The 17715-nt window shown below is 51.8% G+C and overlaps 1 protein-coding gene across 2 annotated transcripts in view; it reads right to left on the bottom strand.

Annotated features, from left to right (window-relative positions):
* Positions 1–1331: 1331 nt before the first annotated feature.
* Positions 1332–17715, bottom strand: part of LMTK2 (lemur tyrosine kinase 2) — an 81825-nt gene continuing 65441 nt past the window's right edge. For both annotated transcript variants that reach the window (XM_006941919.5, XM_006941918.5), the window contains exons 10-14: positions 15266–15415; positions 10328–13310; positions 6667–6805; positions 6171–6413; positions 1332–5173 (exon numbers count right to left, since the gene is read on the bottom strand). In XM_006941919.5, coding sequence (XP_006941981.2) covers positions 5145–5173; positions 6171–6413; positions 6667–6805; positions 10328–13310; positions 15266–15415 — 3544 coding nt within the window. In that variant the 3' untranslated portion in view covers positions 1332–5144. The remainder of the gene's footprint in view (positions 5174–6170; positions 6414–6666; positions 6806–10327; positions 13311–15265; positions 15416–17715) is intronic.

Below are 17715 nucleotides of genomic sequence, written 5' to 3'. Positions count from 1 at the left end.
CGGCCGCATGTAAATGAGCCCGCGGGGCGGGGCCGGGGCGGGGCCGGGGTGCGCGGGTCTCTGCCGGCGGCAGGGGGCGTCGGCGCACCTGCGGGCTGGGGCGGCGGGGGCCGGACGCCGCCCCCACTGCCCCCCCGCCCCTGCAGCCTCCCGGCAGCAGCTGGGAGCCCGGGCCCAGAGCCCATTCGGCGGAGGGGGAGACTGAGGCCTCTGAGAGCACGCCGGCGCTGAGGGGAATTTTCGGGACGGTGCCTGGCCGCCGCACCTGGCCTTGGGGCGAAGGCTCAGAACAGAAGCCAAAGCCAGAAGAACTGGCGGAAAGCCGTTATGCAATAATACTGATTTCTCAGACAGGTAGTGGCCCGTGTTTCAGCGGCCCCTGCAGCACCCGGGGGCTTCGTGAGCTCCCCCACCACTCCGCAGGGCTCAGGCCCGCACGGCGCAGGTTCCGGGGCCGGGGCGGAGCCCTGCCCCGCGGAGGACCCGCTCCGGCCCCACAGCTGCTTGCAGGTCACGGGGGAAATACCCTGGTCGGTCATCGGTTTTAGGAGGTCTCCAGGGGGCGAGAGGTGGTCAGCTTGGGCTTAAACCCGGCTTCCACCCACCTGCTCTACTAAAACGCCTGCCTGCCTGCCTCAGTTTCCTCCCCTTTTACAGAAGCACTAAAAGGTGTTAAAATCAGCCTCTGGCTTCAGGGGTTCTTCTGGGCTGATGAGGCGCACCTGGAGTGCAGGGAGACGGCGTCTGGGCCTGGCTTCCCACCCCTTGTGACCAGCAGGTTCGGGGGTTAGGGGTCGGTGGGCGCCCACATCTCGCACTTGTCGGAGGTGCCCAGAGGGATGCTCGTGGGTCTCCATCTACTCCCTGGGGGTTTCAAGGGAGTTGGTGTGACTGGGGTTGGGGCCAGGCCTGCTTGGTAGGAGGCTGTCCCTCCGCTCTGGGCAGCTGGCGAGGGGGGCGGAGCAAGGACGGGGTGATGGAGGAGGCGGAGGTCCACCGCGGGACATAGAAAAGGCTGGCGTTGAACTGATTAGCCTCTTGACTTTTACAGTTCATTAGAGGCTGTATCTCAGAAATTAAAAGGCTTCTGAAATTCATCAAGAAGGACAAAGGCTTGGAATTACAGATACACCTTGAGGCAGCACAGTCACTGCATCAAAGTTCAGTTTTCCAGTGAGCACACGAATCTTCATGTTCTCACGCAAAAGGGCACGCTATCTCTGGAGACCGGGGCACTGCGTGTCCCAGGGCCTGCGGCAGGGCGGGCGGTGCCTGGTCACACACCCTGGGCCTTGCAGAGCGGATAAAAACACGAAACAAACGCAGCAACAGAGTTTATAAATATATAACTATATTTATTTTGAATATTAAATAGTTTTTAAATTACAAGCAATTTATTGAATCACACTATGCATCAATATACAGTAAAAATCTTACAATTTAAAAATGTACACAATTTAAACTGAAAGTTCATTAGCGGTTATATTGCCGTGAACCTCTTACAACTGTGTTAAAGCCCGACAGGGAAGCCGCGTGGGTGGACTGCCCCAAGGGGGTCCTCATACGCGGCCGGAATTCAACAGTGGATACACACACCGGCCCCTCAGGAAGGTCTGCGTGCGCCTGCGTGAGCCTGAGCAACTCAAACATGTTTTCAAGCCGTTCCGGTAACAGGTTGTTGGTAATTCAATACTGTCCACACGTTTCAGAACTTAGGTACCGGAGAGAAGTTTCTTTGTTAACAGCCAACACTTGAGCCAACCCCGTTACTATTAGGAATGTTGTGCAGGAGACTGAAATGTGAAGTAACTCCGTTGCCCAATCTTATTTTAAGGCTCCTTCTCATAAGGCTACTATTCTGAAGCCCCCGTCACTGGAGCCCAACATTCGGAGCCCGACACTTGGGTTCACTCCCGGAGTTTTCAGATGATGGAGGGCTGGGTAGGGCAAAGCCGGGGGCTGCCTCCCTCGGGCCTCGGGCCCTCTGGACAGACATGCAGTTAAGTCACTAGCCCTCCAAGTACCCTACAGAAAAACTAATACAAGGGAGAGGTTCTGAAAGGTGTTTTTACGGCAGCAAGACATACAAAGACTTTTCTAAGATAAAACCCATTTCTATAGAAACAATCACCTGTACGTTTAAAAATAGAACGGATGCTGTTTTCAATTCAGCTTCGTGGAGCTCCTTCACGGTGAAGAGAAATGGCTTCTTACCCACACACACACAGTCCAAGTTCCAGAAGGATATGGGGAGCACTTTTTTTTTTTACATTTCTTTTTCTGGCTTATGATGGGATCATTGGATTAACACAAATGAACATTTAGCTAGGAAGGAAATGAAGGTGAGATTCTTTTTATTCTGGGATTTGAAATATGTAAACTCCACCAGAGTAACACTAACCAAAACCTGATAGACTCCAAAAGAGGCCAGGAAATGCCATTGTGGACCAGGCATTATAAACCTCAAACATATTATCTAGAGGATTCCACTGATTTATTTCATTGCATAACTTCTCAGGACCAGTTTGGTCTGAAAACCCACTACTGGTAACCAACATAGTTAAAAACACAAAAAAACAAAAACAGAAACAAAAACGGGAATTGAACAACAAAGCACATGCTGATGCTTCAAAGATGGGCTGAAATTTTTAATCTACATCATTAGTTTCCTGTGTATTGCTTGAGATTTCAAAAGAACATGTTAACTCACATGTGTATTATAAATATAAAATCTTCCCCGCCATGCACCAACCACCACAGTAAGATTTACTACTCAGACCCACCCCCCCAACTCAGTGTATAAAATGCTTTCTTTTGGCAACTAATCATGACAGCAATATAGACCTAAATTAAATTAAAACGGGAATTAGGTTGTTAAAATCTCCTTAATCATAGTGAAAAAGATACAGCCCCCAAATATCTATAAATTTATCCCGGGCTGATTGTATAAGAAGACTATATATTCTATGGATCTGCTTGATTTCGGTCATTAAATCTGAACTCCTTAGAGTTTGAAAAAACTTGTATAATCATCACCTCTCATTTCTCTCTCCACAAAGACTGGTAGTTAGATGTAAAAACTCAGGAATCTCAGGAAGTCTCCATAGCAAGAAATTCAGAGTTATGACAATTTGGCAAAATCACCTTCTAATGCCCTGTGATGGTTTCCCGTCTGCGTATCACAGGCCCAGCTCTCCTGGCCGCACTCCCCGCTCACACCGCCCGGAGGGTAAAGGGGGCTCTCTCTCCATTCTGAGTTCTTGCTCGGGAAAGTTATTGCTAGGTATGCAAAGTTAGCGGAGTGAGCCAGAATTGATAATCAAGGTCATAATTTACTTCGTAAACTCCAGCCAGTACCCACAAGTGCATCTCACCCCGGGACCAGAGCTGCTGGGACTTCTGTCACACAGCCCAGTGGACCTGTGTCACGCTGGAGTCAGGCAAGCGAATCAGCACCGGAAAACATTCGGGGTGACGGGCCAGCGTGTGGGGACCACAGCCCCGAAGTCAGACCCCCCGATACACACGGTTTCGTGGCGAGCACGCCAAGCCTCCCTCAGCACGCGGCTCTCTAGCCCCTGGAAACTTCCTGGTGTCAAAGCGGGACTCACGGACCGCAGAGCGAGGCCAGCTTTTTATCCCGAACACCCGATTCCTGCCAACGCTGGGGGGCTGCGCTGGATACACTCGGTCCCTTCCCAGGCGAGGGCAAGAACGAGGTGCTTAATGTGGAAGGGAAGGGTCAGTGCAGAGGAGTCCCAGGGCCACGCCCGGGTGTGATGGCCATCCGGGGCCGCCCAGGGTCCCAACCGGGAGGACGGGCTGGCTGCGCGGGCTCCGCCACTGTCCCTCGTCCCTCCTCCCGGCTGCAGGATGTAGCGTTACCTCCTTGGTGACAGAGACCGGCCGAGCCTGGCCCTAAGCGGGGTGGTTCTTGAGGGGAAACCCAACTCTATGGGTTACTTAGAAGCTCACCACCTGACGTGTACAAATGCAATGAACTCAAACTGTCCTCGGCAACGAGCCCTGCAGGGACAGCTCTTGCTCAGAGCTCTGGACCGTCTACGAGGACACGGAAGCCAGGGCAGCAGCCCGCGGTTCCACACAATAAGGAGAAGAACCGGCTTTGAGGGGAGGCGCAGGGGCCACAGCAGAGCGCACACGGGGGGCGGGCACTCAGCTCCCCAGGGAGGGGGGCAGGAGACCCAGCCCTTAACCCGCAGCTGAGCCCTGGGGTGAACCGCCCGTCGAGTGTTACCGAAAGGGTTTACAAAACTGGGGAGCCGGGGGTGGGGGGCGGTGGGAGAACCACGAGGAGGGCTGCAAACCCCTCACCTCCTCAGGGAAGCCTCACTTGCTACAAGGAACCTGCGTTATAGAAAGAGACAAACGTGTGTTTCATTCGATCAACAAAACAAAGCAGTCTTTTTGGACTCATCAAAAATATTTCCTATAAGAACAAAAAAAACACTAACATTCGGAATCATTTATCATTTACAAAAAAGTACCATATGTACAATTCCAACAACTCTAGACAGCAGAACACTCAAAATATTTAAGCTTTACAGGTACCATGCAGAGCAAACAAACTATAAAACAGAGAAAAAAATCAAACTAGTGGATAGCACCAGCTTGACCTGCCTTATTTTCCTTGAATAATTTAAGATTCTGTACAATATCAGGTACTCTTAGAACATTTATCCACAGTGCAATTACAGAAAGCAATTAGTGATTTCTTTAAAAATAATAAATATGGCTCACTGGTGCCCGTTCCCATCGTGCTCCTCCGGGCCCCCGTGCACAGAAGGGGTGCGCAGGTGTGGACGTGGAGAACACCCCCCCCCCACCACCACCGGGAAACCGGAAACGGCCCAGAACCTACAGTTCCCACACACCGGAGCAGGGTCGGCGCTCCCCAAGGATGACCGGGGCGCGAGCGCTTCTGGTGGGTGAGAGCGGCCGCAGGGCCCCCCCCCAGCCAGGCTTCCCGCTGTGGGCACGGGGCCAGCGCGGCTCCCTCTGGGCCTCCCCAGTCTCTCTCCTGGGCCGGACGCCGTCGAGGGGAGGTCACTGCTGGGCTGCGGCGCAGGAATGCTGCCCGGCGGGGGGAGCAGCCTGGGACCCGAGAGCGCCTCGGGATCCACCTAATCCTTTTCTCCATCTTCGCTGCTTCCTGTTTAGGAGAGAACGAGCAAAGGTGGGTTTATGCCGTGATCGTCCTGGATGCAAACAGTCCGGACGGCATCTGACCTGTGCTACAGAAACAGGAACTGAAGCCGGGAGCGCGGCCACCCACCACCTGTCCAGCCGCGTGTTTTCTTCCTGTGACAGCGGCACCTGCCAGACCCTCGCACACTCTAGCACACACACCTGCTCCGCTCACACGCAGCTCGGTGTCAACGCTCAGGGCAGGAGAAAACCGCTCTGATCTCTGACAGAGCGCTAGGGAATGGGCGTGATCTAACCGGCACAATTAAACAGAGCCCAAACACGAACACAAGCTCTTCATGGTTCGTGGCTGTTATCCGAACTTCTAACTTCAAATCGAAAAAAATGCACCTGTTGACATTCATCTCCCAATCTAGTTACGGGGAAAAAAGGATCCGTATGTCCAGATAACACCACTGCAAATGGGCCCTGCCCGTGACCTCCCACCCAGGCCCCTGCTATCGCACAAGACCGAGGCTTAATGGTAAAGTCAATACTCCCGGGGGAGAACCAGAGCACATCTGGGCTCAATCCCAAAATCTTGGGCCAAGTGTTCTGAACAGAGTAAGCTTTCTGAAGAATGGCTTCCCTCTGGGGAAGGAGGAGGGAAGGCGGCGTTGTGGCCAAAAGGGGAAAGAGAAGAAAAGAAGGTGGCAGACACCCTGGGCAAGTTTGGGGACCTGCAGCCAGGCCGTCACCCTGGGCCACCCGGCCCAACCGGGGCAGCGAGGGGACACGTCCAGTGGCACTCAGCTTGTGGAGTGACAGAGGCCTGCGGGTGGGGGCTGTGGCCCCGAGAGCGCGCTCTCGAACTGTGAGAGCTTTCTGAGGGATTTTTTTTTTTTTAATCTACTCTGCAAACACCAGGAAAGCCCCAAATTAGCAAGCATTCAAGTCCCGCGGAGAAGGTCTCGCAGGCCGACGCCCGCCCAGCCCTGCTGGACACACAGCCCTCCTCTCACCTCCTTGCTCCATGTCCGAGTCAGTAAGGTGAGTGAGAGAAAAGCTGGCGATGTTGGCAGGCGAGATGGAGAACCGGGAATATGGCGGCGTGTGAGGCCAGCTCTGCTCTGCACTCCGGGGCGGCGGAGGCGGCGAGAAGTACTTGGACGTCTGAAGGGAAGGCTTGGAACTGAGAAGGTTACTTGTTGTCTTCGCCATAAAAGGGTCCGGGGAGAAGTCATCATCCCATTCAAAGCCTCCACCTAAAGGGGAAAAAAATACACCCCAGTTTTCCTTCTCTGATTCTGTTAGAAAGAGCAGAGGGCCGAGGGCAGGCACACAAGTGTGCCTGTAGACCAAGCAACACCGACTCGGCCCGACGGGGCAGAGCTGCTCCCCGGGGTCCTGACAATGTCCTTTACAGCAGTACGTGACGTCACCCTCCACAAAAGCCTCCCTCACTCACAGCCCACTACCTTTTAGTTTCTTTTTAAACCCACGAACGAAGGGAAATACCTTCTTCGTCGGTCGAGCTTTCGGAATTTATGCACCTGCTCAGGTAGGGAGAACCCGAAGGCGGTGCCGGGCCGCGGCCGCTCAACTCGGGGCCGTGGGCATCTCCTCCGCAGTGCCCCAGCTCTTTGGTCGGGGTCTCCTGAAAGCCAAAGAGAAATTCCCGTCAGCAGAGGCCGGCTCGCGGGAGCCTCACTGATCGGCCGCGAAACGCTCCTCCTCAAACAGGGTGGGCTTGGGCCCGGGGAAGGTGCGACGGAACACAGCCCCGGTTCACCCACCGAAGCCGCTCCGGGACCCGGGCGGCAAGCGTGAAGCGGCTGCCGGAGGCCTCCGGAAAGCAAGCAGTGGCAGGCAGGCCGGGGAAGAACTCCTCAACGGCGCGTACCGGAGTGGACACAGAGAGCCCCAGAAGCCCCTTGGTTCTGGTTCTGGTTCTGGTTCTGAAGCAGGAGGGAGGTCTTCTGACGCTGGGCAGGGGGCTTCCAGATGGCCCCCCTCCATCTCTTGCTCCCCAGCCCCAAGCAATCCTGGGGTGGCAGGCACCTAGAATTCTGAGGGCGGGGGGGGAACTCACTCTCCCCCTGGGGGAGCTGGGATCCTGAGACAGAAGTCCTGCTGCTCGTCTTCCCCTCTGTCCACACAGCCGCATCCAGCGTGCAGTGTCGTGCACTAACGAAAGCCCCAGATGTTCAGCTGCAGCAACCGAAAAGTGGGGTTCAAGACATCGGAAAGTACCAGGGACACCACGGACAGGGAGGAGCTCAGAAAAGCAACCCTATCAAGTCTGTGAGAACCTGCCTTACCTCCGAGCCGCGCGTGGTAGACCTGAATGTCGACAGCACCGAAGCTTTGAGAACTGAACCGCAGGCCAGACCACTGGCCAAGACCCACCCTGGCCAGTGGGGGGAACGTGCACAGGACAGGTTTGAACAGTATAGCAAAAGCTTTAAACGGGGACCCCCAGCCCACAGAAGGGTGGCTGGAACTTGAGACCTGAACCCCAGTGGGTCAATGCCTTCTAGGACAAAAATATCAGCATTCTCCTTAGAATCTAAACAAGGACAGAATCATAAACACACTAAAGAATCAGTCAAAAAATCACTCTGCATACAAAGAATCAGGAAAACCTCAGTTCACGGCTGCCAATGCCATGATGACACAGATGCTGGGATTACCTTAAAGACTATTGTGAAAATGTTCCTACGAGCAAGAGCAAACGTTCTTGAAATGAATGCCAACCCAGAATAGTCTTGGCAAAAGAACAGATGATAAAAATAATAACGAAGTGCAAATTTCAAAACAGAAAAATACAGTAGCTAGAACTTAAAAAAATCCACTGGACAGACTCAGTAACAAGATGACAAAGAATGACTGAATTTGAAGGAGATCAACAGAAACGATTCAGTCTGAACAATGATGAAAACAGACACGGGAGAAAAAGCCAACAGGCCACAGACACACAAAAGTCTGATCCCGGAGCACCAGAGGAGGGGACCCGGAGTGCGGTGAAAGAAAGCATTTGGGGACATAATGGCTGAAAACTTCTTGAATTTGGTGGAAGACAAAAAACTACAGATTCAAGATGCTCAGCAAATTTGAAACGGGGTAAACACAAAGAAATCCACACTCACGATCAAACTGCTAAGAGGAAAAATAAATTTTGCAAAGAAAAAAGTCCTGACAGCAAACAGACATAATAATACTGAGAGAAGAGAGCTGTCAACTCTGAACTGTGGATTCAGAGAAAATATCTTTAAGGAGTGAGGGAAACTAAGGTAATTTGTTGTCAGGAGATTTGATTAAAAAAAAAAAAAAAGCCAAACTTCTTCAAACGGAAGGGAAATGATACCAGAAGGATCCTGGAACATCAAAAATGAAAAGAGAGAAACAGTAGAGCCCGCGTGGATAAACAGAACCCAATTTGTCACTTCCTGAGTTTTTTTTTTTAATTTTTTTTTTTTAACATTTATTTATTTTTGAGACAGAGAGAGACAGAGCATGAACAGGGGAGGGGCAGAGAGAGAGAGGGAGACACAGAATCCGAAGCAGGCTGCAGGCTCTGAGCTGTCAGCACAGAGCCCAACACGGGGCTCGAACTCACGGACCATGAGATCATGACCTGAGCCGAAGTCGGACGCTTAACCGACCAAGCCACCCAGGCGCCCCTCCTGAGTTTCTTAAAACATGTTTGATTGCTGGAAACACTGATCACGCAGAGCACCGTCTGACGGGGCTTTCAGAGTAAGCGCGTGGAATAATATTCCAGACAGCAGTAGTAAGTTTTCTGCTTTCCACTGGAAATGGTACAGTACTGATTCTAAGTAGATCGTGACAAGTATGCATATTTTAATCCCCCAAACCATGACAAAACCTAAGATACGTAGTGAAAAAAATGCAATGATAAATTAAAAGGTAATATTAAAAAAGGCCTAAATTACCACAAAGATGGGAAGAACGACCAAGTAAAAACAAACAGAAACGAAGAAAATGGTATGCCAAAATCCAAACAAGACTAATTTTATTAAATGTAAGTGGCCTAAAACCATCAATTAGAAGACAGGATTTTTCAGAAGAGATTTAAAAACTGATTTGCTACTCACAAGAAACTAACGTCAAACATAATGATACACGTAGACTGAAAGTAGAAGGTTGAAGAAAGAGAGCTCATGCAAATGCTGATCAAAAGAAAGCTGGAGCGGTTACATGAATATCAGACAAGGGAATAAAGAAGGACATTCTGTCACGGTAAAAGGTCATCTCAACAACAAGATCTAATGGTCTTAAACGTGCATGCGGCTAACAACAGAGCCGCAAAACAGAGGAAGCACAGACTAACAAACCGAGAGAGACAAATCCAGAATTGCAGTCGGAGACTTCAACACCTCTCTCTCTTCTATCCGGCCACAGACGGAACTACCAGCACGCAGAAAAATCAGCACCTCAGCACCAGTGCAGAAGAACTGAACACCGCCCACCATCCAGATCCAACGGACATTCAGGCACGTTCTTTCAAGTACACGTGGAACGTTCACCAAGACAGACCGTAGCCTGGCTCCGAAACAAACCTTTTTAAGTTTAAAGGAACTGAAACCATATCAGACACGCTCTCTGACCGTAACAGAATCAGACTAGAAATCAGTGACAGACACAAGAAAACCTTCAACCCTTCATTGTTAAAGAGGCTGAAGTCTGAGCTCGTGGAGCAGGGCCCAGCAGGCACGGGAGGCCTGGAGGGCCACGGATGCTGCCTCTGCCGCTGCCGCTCCCTGGTCCCGATCCACAGGGACCGCCGGTGGCCGGCAACTCCGGGGCCACCTGTGAGCCACAGACTGTTCCGGCTTGCACCTGCGTGCTGACCACCACTGCCAACTGCTGGGTTACGGAAATGCGGTGTGTAAAGCGCAGCCGACTTCAGCAGGCCTCTGCCGGCGGACCCAGAAAGAGCATCCGCGTCTCCTTCCCTTAACTCGACAGGACTTCCCTGTCCCACCTACACCTCTGCATATTCTTGGGAACCGTAACCAACCCCCAATTCCCGTCTTTGGGGAATCCTAACACACTCTGCGGCCTCAAAGCGGCCATCAGGAAAACAAAGCGCACTCGATTTCCTAACACGTTCTGGAATTCCCCGAGACGACAACGTGTGGAGGTTAACAGATACCTGGTCAAACAGATAGACCGTGACATCATCAAAAAACGTCACCGCCTTCTTTTCTTTCTTCCAGTCGTCCGGCAGCTGGTCGATGGCGACAGAGGCCGCAGGTTTCAACAGGCTGCGCAGATGCCTCCCGTCCTCGTTGCTGAGGATCACGGGCACCGGGTGCTCGGTCTCGTCCTCCGACTCGGAGCTCAGGCTGTGCAGGTGAAACGCCCGCAGGTCTTCGTCCGAGTCGTCGCTGTTTTCGTCCTCCTCGTCGGCATCCATGCCGTCCTCGGAGAGGTCCAACATGCCCGACACTCCAAGTTTCCCCAAGTACTTCCCTTCGACGTCCGGCTCCTTCAGCTTGGGGCCCTCGGAGTGGCCGCACGACGACTTCTCCGCCGTCACGTCCGCCGTGCTGCCGGGGCACAGGGTGGAACTCGCAAAGGCAAGGAGCTCATTGGTGTTGGTTCCGGTGGAAGCGAGCGTGCAGGGGCGCTCCTCTGGTGCCTCGAAGTCATCGCTGCTGCTCAGCTCGGAGTTCCCCAAACTCAAGGGACTGCCGGCCTCGTCTTCGGGAGGCGGCATCTGTTCGGAAACGTCAGGTGGTGCCGGTTCCGAAGTGTCTCTGGACGCCGGGTGACCGGAACTGTGCGAAGCGGGGAGACGGCTTCGGTCTGGCTGGCCGTGGCTGGTTTCCAGGCAACTGTCCTGGGCGCCAGGACTCTGCTCCGGCACGACCGGCTCAGGCGGCGGCTGGTCCGTTACCACCACCAAGGCCGAGGCCGAGGGTCCCGGGACGCCCTCGGACTTCTTGTCGGGCTCAGAGTCATTATCTGAGAAGTAGGCGGAGTCTCGGTACGAGCTCTGAGAGCCAGGCGCGAAAGTCTGCGAGGCCACTTCCGTACCCCTGTGGCCGTCGGCTGCGTCTGAGATGACGATGACCGGGTTGGGGGGCAGGGTGCCACGGCTGCCGTCGCCTGCCGTGGCCGCCTCCGCGGCCGAGGCGCCGTCGGGGGCGGGGTGCAGGGTCCATTCAGGGGACTCCAGGTTCTCCGTCTCGTAGCCACTGTCTGCAGGCTTATCGGGGGGCACGAGTTTCTGAGGAGTGTGAGAGCCTAAGGATCCCAATAAAACGTCACGGACATCCACCGAATCCAGAGAGTCCGGGGTCTCCACGGACTGTTCCGAAGTCGGAATGGGTGTTGACAAGCTGTCTTCTAGGAGGCTGTCTTGACTGGTCGAGTCTGAGGACAGGGCGGACACCAGGGCCCCCTCCTTGGCAGCCGCTTTACAATGCAGCTCACTCAGAGCGTCCTCACCTTCCGAGCTTTTCTCCAGCGCACGGTCAGCGTGTCGGTCTTCTGAGAGCGGCTGATTTGGGAAGTTCTGTCTCAATTCTGGAACACTGCTTCCTATACTCACCTCACTGGCAAAAATGTCATCAGTAAGAACCGGGTCACTTTTGGTCGGTGTCAAGGCCTCTTCGCTTTGGCGGGTCAGGTCCTGGGACCGGTCACCAACACCGGGTGCTCTGGTAGCCGCTGCGGGAGTTTCTACCGCGATGGTCACAGGGTCCGGATTCGTTTCTTGGCAGAGACCGTCTTCGTGGCTACGGACATTCGAGCATGTGGGTTCTCCCTGCTTCGGGGATGTCTCTGGAGGTAAGCGGGGAGATGTTCCTTCTGTCTCCAGCGAGGTAGGAGGTACCCGCGCTTCTGGGGAAGCCTGTAATGAGGTGTTCAAAGTGCTGTCCTTGAACATGACACCTGCATCCTGACCCTTGGCGCTGAGGCTTTCCTGCAGCAAAGGAAAGCCTGGTTTGTTCTCGGCAAACTTCACTTCAGTACCTAAAGAGTTCCTATGTGGAGTTTCTAATATCGTTTCGGTGAAGCCAGCGTTTTTAAGTTCTGTTTGAAGATCATTTAGATGTTCTTTGTCAGACAGTGAGTCTTTTAGTAGGTTTTTCTCTTGAAGAAACAAAAAGTTTGCTGACAGCTCTTGAACGTTCAGTGGATCAAAATTATCTTGGTGCATGAGGGTTTCTGATAAGCAAAGAGGCTCGCCGTCAAAAAGCTTACGGGGCTTATCTTTCTCAAAGTGGCACGTTACAACGGACTCTCTGGAGTCGTCCGGACTTGAACCGAAAGCGGTCGGCTTCAAGTCGGTTTGAACTCCATTTAGTTCCATCAAGTCAAATATCTTTTGGTGACTGGGCAGATCCTCTGATTTGTCAAGATCACTAAATATACTGTTGAAAGGGCTCTCAGGGCCCCTGGGGACCTGTACATCCTCGGGTACGCTGGAATCTTTGGGGTCTGCACCGCTTTGGAAGAAATCCTCATCTGTACTGGACTCCTCTAATTCAAGGTTCCGGAGTGTCAGGAGTTGGGGCGCCTCCTCGTGTATCCTTTCCGGGTTATCCATTTCAGTTGTGAGCAGTGTGGGTGGGTAATCAAGCTCCAAGTTGCTGCCGCCTTTTTCTTCCAACTGGATGTAATAGTCGCTTCCAACAGAAAGGTTGTGGGCATCAAACACAGGGACCACTCCGGGGGCCCCACGGGGCACATCCTGGCCACTGTCATCTTGTTTCCCCGGCCCGGGATCTGAAAGTGAACTCTCAAAAACTTCAACTGGAAAGAAGATGCTCGTGTAGGACAAGGCTTCGTCTGGGGGGCCCCGACCGCGCTCGTCAAAGTGGTCGTGCTTGGCTGCCTCCCAGACATACTCAAAGCTCAGGCCCTGGCTGGTCTCGGTCACGGTGAGGACTTCCTCCACCTCACGACCCAGCCGGTCCCTGGCGAAGTGGTCGAGGATTGGGAATGCGGCATTACTTGAAGTGTCTCTGCTGTTTGTATTAGGTTTAAGAGCATTCCACTGCTGCTCAAAGTCGACTTCTGAGTCCCTTTGGCTTTGCATCCGCAGGTAGGTGAGCAACCTGTGCACGTCCTCAGCCGCTGGTCTCTTGTCCGGGGACAGCCAGCAGAACTGCAAAACTTCATACCTGGGCAACGATTCAGAGGTGATTAATGGAATGATGGTAAAACCGCTTTAAAACAAGAAAGGACTTCACGAGGACTCCCAAGCCAATTCGCACCTCAAAAGTTTCTATGCTATAATCACTGTCAGCCACATGAAGGATCTCGGTTCACGGTGAAATACATTGTGGCGCAAGAGGAAATGAAGAAACATAAACGCTGGGCCTACTAATTTTGTGTGTTCCCGGGACATGTCCCGGTATCAGTGTTTGTCATTTTCCTTCTGGTGTCTACCCAGTGACTTATCCCCTGAATTTAGAAACAGTTTTAACATGATCTCCTCTTTAAAAAATCGCCACAGGTTGTCTACGTAGTAAAGAATGCACTTGTCTCACGTTTTTTAGATTTACTCGTTTTATTTTGCAAGAATTCTCAGAGACAAATGCGGTAGTGACTAATCTCTAACTCCTCCCCCTACTGAAAAGTAACACCACAATCTTACGTAGCACATGGTCTCCTTAGATCATAAAAGGGGCCGAAAGCGGAGGGAAACAGTAGAAAATGAAGTCCAAAGAAGAGAGCAAGGGGGAGCTGGGTCTTCGAAGGGTTGGCTGAATAGAGCCAACCTCCCACGACATAGCCACGAACAAAAGGGAAGACAAAGGCAACTTCAAAGTGTTAACTGTAGGCAGTATGTGTCACGTTATTCCAGGTGAGACAGTTCGAGCGCTGTGGGAGCTGAGCACTGCCTCAGTGCATGGGGTTGCCTTGCTTCACGGGCAGTGCCTACTGGGCAGGCAGTGGTGTAGACAGAGGCTTAGAAAGAGGTGAACGTGATCCTGAATGGAAACGGAGTAAGAACTGGTCTGGAGACTCGTAAGAAGTAAATTTGTTTTGCAAATGTCAATATGCACTATGCAAATTAGCTTCTGCCGCCAATTTAAATATTACCCTTCCTATGCTCTTTTCTCACATATTAGGGATCACTTACAAAAATAGCCTCATTTTTTTTTTTTAAGTTTATTTATTTTTGAGAGAGACAGAGCATGAACGGGGGAGAGGCAGAGAGAGAGGGAGACACAGAATCCAAACCAGGCTCCAGGCTCTGAGCTGGCAGCACAGAGCCTGACGTGGGGCTCAAACTCACGTGTGAGATCATGACCTGAGCTGAAGTTGGACGCTCAACCGACTGAGCCACCCAGGCGCCCCACAACTGATTTTAGAATTAACATATATTTTAAAAATGTAATGTTAGTTTTGGAAAAAGTGTACAACAGGTAGGAGTTTATGTATTCTGTGCAATAAGAAATGTGAAGTCTGGACCAATTAGAAAAGTCAACATTAGGGAGTTTCCTATTGTGGAATTGTTTTAAAATGAAGCTATTTGCGGGCGCCTGGGTGGCTCAGTCAGTTGGTTGAGCGTCCAACGACTTTGGCTCAGGTCATGATCTCACAGCTTGTGAGTTCAAGCCCCACGTCGGGCTCTGTGCTGACAGCTCGGAGCCTGGAGCCTGCTTCGGATTCCGTGCCTCCTCTCTCTCTGCCCCTAACCCACTCACATTCTGTCTCTGTCTCTCTCAAAAATAAATAATCATTAAAAAAAAAAAATTAAAATCAGTTGTGAATGATACACAAATCTTGGCTTTTAACAACATTTATCGTTTAAAAACAGGGAATAAATATACTGGGGCGCCTGGGTGGGTCAGTAGGTTGAGAGTCCGACTCTTTCTTTTGGCTCAGGTCACGATCCCAAGGTCGTGGGATCCGGCCCTGTGTCAGGCTCCTCGATGAGAGCCTGCTTAAGATTCATATTCTCTGTCCCTCCCGTCCCCTGTGCCCCTTCCTCCACTGGTGCTCCCCACCCCCTCTAAGATAATCAATCAATCAATCAATCAAAATGGGGAGTATACTACTAACACCCACAGACAGAGGATTTCCTTATCTTCTGAAAACAACAAAAAAGTAAAGTAGAGTTACCCACCATCTGTCAGAATAAGGCTGCTCCAGCTGGGGCTTAGGGAGTTTTGTGTCTCTCTCTCGAATGACCTGATTGAGAACATCTAAGTTGGAGAGGTTGGAATAAGGCTGAGCAGCATTATCAAAGAGCTCCCAAAGTGTCACACCTAGGGACCTGTGGAAAAAAGGAAACAGTCATTTCCTCCTCCCTTTAGATGTCGAATTTTTAACACCCACATTTTTATTAGTGACTTTAAGAATAAAGTGTGTACTGAAAAGTTTATTAAAGATAGCTCTTTAACGTGATTTTTTAAAAAAGTCACCTTCAATACAATGAGGTCAAGTATGCCTCCTCATATTTGCTACAGAGTACTCTAGAAGCTTTGGCCAACGCAGAAAGAAAAACTTAAACAAGGAACGGGCATAATTATAGATAACAGCTAGTGTAACTGTCCACTTTGAAACTCAAGAAATTTTTTGGCACATCTTTAGAACGATGTAAGAGTTCAGTAAAATGGTGAGATACGAGAGGAACATCCTGAGGCAGACAAAGAAATCCCGCTCGCGACAGTCGTAAACAGTTGGGTTTGGCTGCTGTTTCGGAGGGGCTTCTTCCCGTCATCCCGCCAGCTACCCGTGGGCCAGAAGAGGCCACCTGCCGGAGCCTCTCTGTGCCTCCAGGCCCACGGCTGTTACCACAGGCAGAAGGGAATGCCCCCTCCTGGGACCCATCCCCCTCCCTCACACCAAGTCCTCTGTCGCCACGGACACAGCCTCTGCGGCTCAGCCAGAGGGACACTTACTCTCCACCTCCTCTAAGCAGTCTCTGTGTCTCCACCCGGGTCTTACGGCATCTCCTGGCCACTGCAATGGCTCCCAAGCCTGGCTGACTATCTGTGTCATCTGGGAACCCCCCACCCCAAGGACTCTCACGTGATAATGTAGGTGTGGCCTAGGAAACTGCATTTAAAGGGGCGCCTGGGTGGCTCGGTCGGTTAAGCAGTTAAGTGTCTGACCGGCTCAGGTCACGATCTCGTGGTTCGTCAGTTCGAGCCCCACATCGGGCTCGGCACTGACAGTGCAGAGCCTGCTTGGGATCCTCTCTCTTTCTCTCTCTCTCCCTCTCTCTCTGTCCTTTCCCCCACTCACGATTTCTCTTTCTCTCAAAATAAAAAAATAAACTTAAAAAAAAAAAAAAAAAGTTCCCTAGTGATTCTGACATCCAGCCAGGTTTGGGTGTGGATGGTTTACGTGACCTGGGATCGAGGCCTCCAGGTGTTTGTTTGAATAATAAACCGCATTAAATAAATACGTTTATTATCTGATACTGTACAGTACAACGTAACTTATGAGTTAATTTACGTTAACTTCACAAATCAGTGAAAGAAAGCACATTCAGAATCTAAGTTGAGAGATCCCTTCTGTCAAGAGGAAACAAAATAGACCCAAATCTCCCAACTCAACTCAAGAAGGAGAACACACCTTCTCGCCGGCACAGACCTGCCAGAGGCAGAGGGTCGTTCTGGATACAAAACAAGTTTAAGACGCTATCGATGACTTTAGGGAGTCTACAATCTAAGTGAGGAAAATAAGAAATTCGCTGCCACAGCTGGTGTGAGCTTGGGCACATGACCCTACCCGTCGCAACTCTCCAAATGCCTGCTCTAAAACTCCCTCTCCCGAGAAGGCCCGTTCCCAAACCAAAGCCCTCGCCGGCCCCCGGCTCACCCTGTTGTTCAGGAAGCATGAAGCGTGGGCTTTCTCGACTCCCCACCTCTAACGTCTTCGGTCTCCCTTTCTCATCTCCTCACACAGGCCACAGAGAAGAGCCGTGTCCCCTCATCAAGGTCCGTCCCTGCCCCGGGGCTCTCTGTGCTACGCTGTGCAGTCTCCTGCAGGACAGCCGCCGTCAGTCACGGCCCCTCACCCCTAGCTGCGGAATTCTTTACCTTGAACTGGCCCTTGCCTCCTCAAATACCACTGGCCTCCTCCTTCTGGGCAGAAAAATGTCCTGGGGGGTCTTACCCACTCTTCCAGCAAAACTCTCTGAGAGAGGTCCCTCCCGTCCCCCCTGGCACAGGGCAGCGCGGCCCCTGCCGCAGGCTGACGTCGGCAATGCTGCCCGCCCTACCGCTAGACTTGTCACGGTGTCAGAAACCAGGGATGGGCTCTGTGTCCAGGAGCACAGGCTAAGCTCTCAGGTTAAACACCCTGCTAGGAATAGTAAAAATTTGGACAAAACATTAAAATTATCTTTTTAAAGGCATCACAGATGAGATAAGATAGCATAGAATTACCAGGAAAAACCCTAGAACTTGAAGAGCTAAGGAGAATACTAAAACCACCTCTGAGGGGCCGCTGGGTGGATCAGTCAGTTGAGCGCCTGACCCTTGATTCTGGCTCAGGTCATGATCTCATGGTTTGTGGGATTGAGCCCCACACGCCAGGCTCCAAGCTGTCAGCACTTGGTATTCT

The sequence above is a fragment of the Felis catus genome, chromosome E3 (assembly GCF_018350175.1).
Source record: "Felis catus isolate Fca126 chromosome E3, F.catus_Fca126_mat1.0, whole genome shotgun sequence".
NCBI lineage: Eukaryota > Metazoa > Chordata > Mammalia > Carnivora > Felidae > Felis > Felis catus.
The sequence above is the reverse complement of the archived record's forward strand: the minus strand, read 5'-3'. Positions and strand labels throughout refer to the sequence as shown.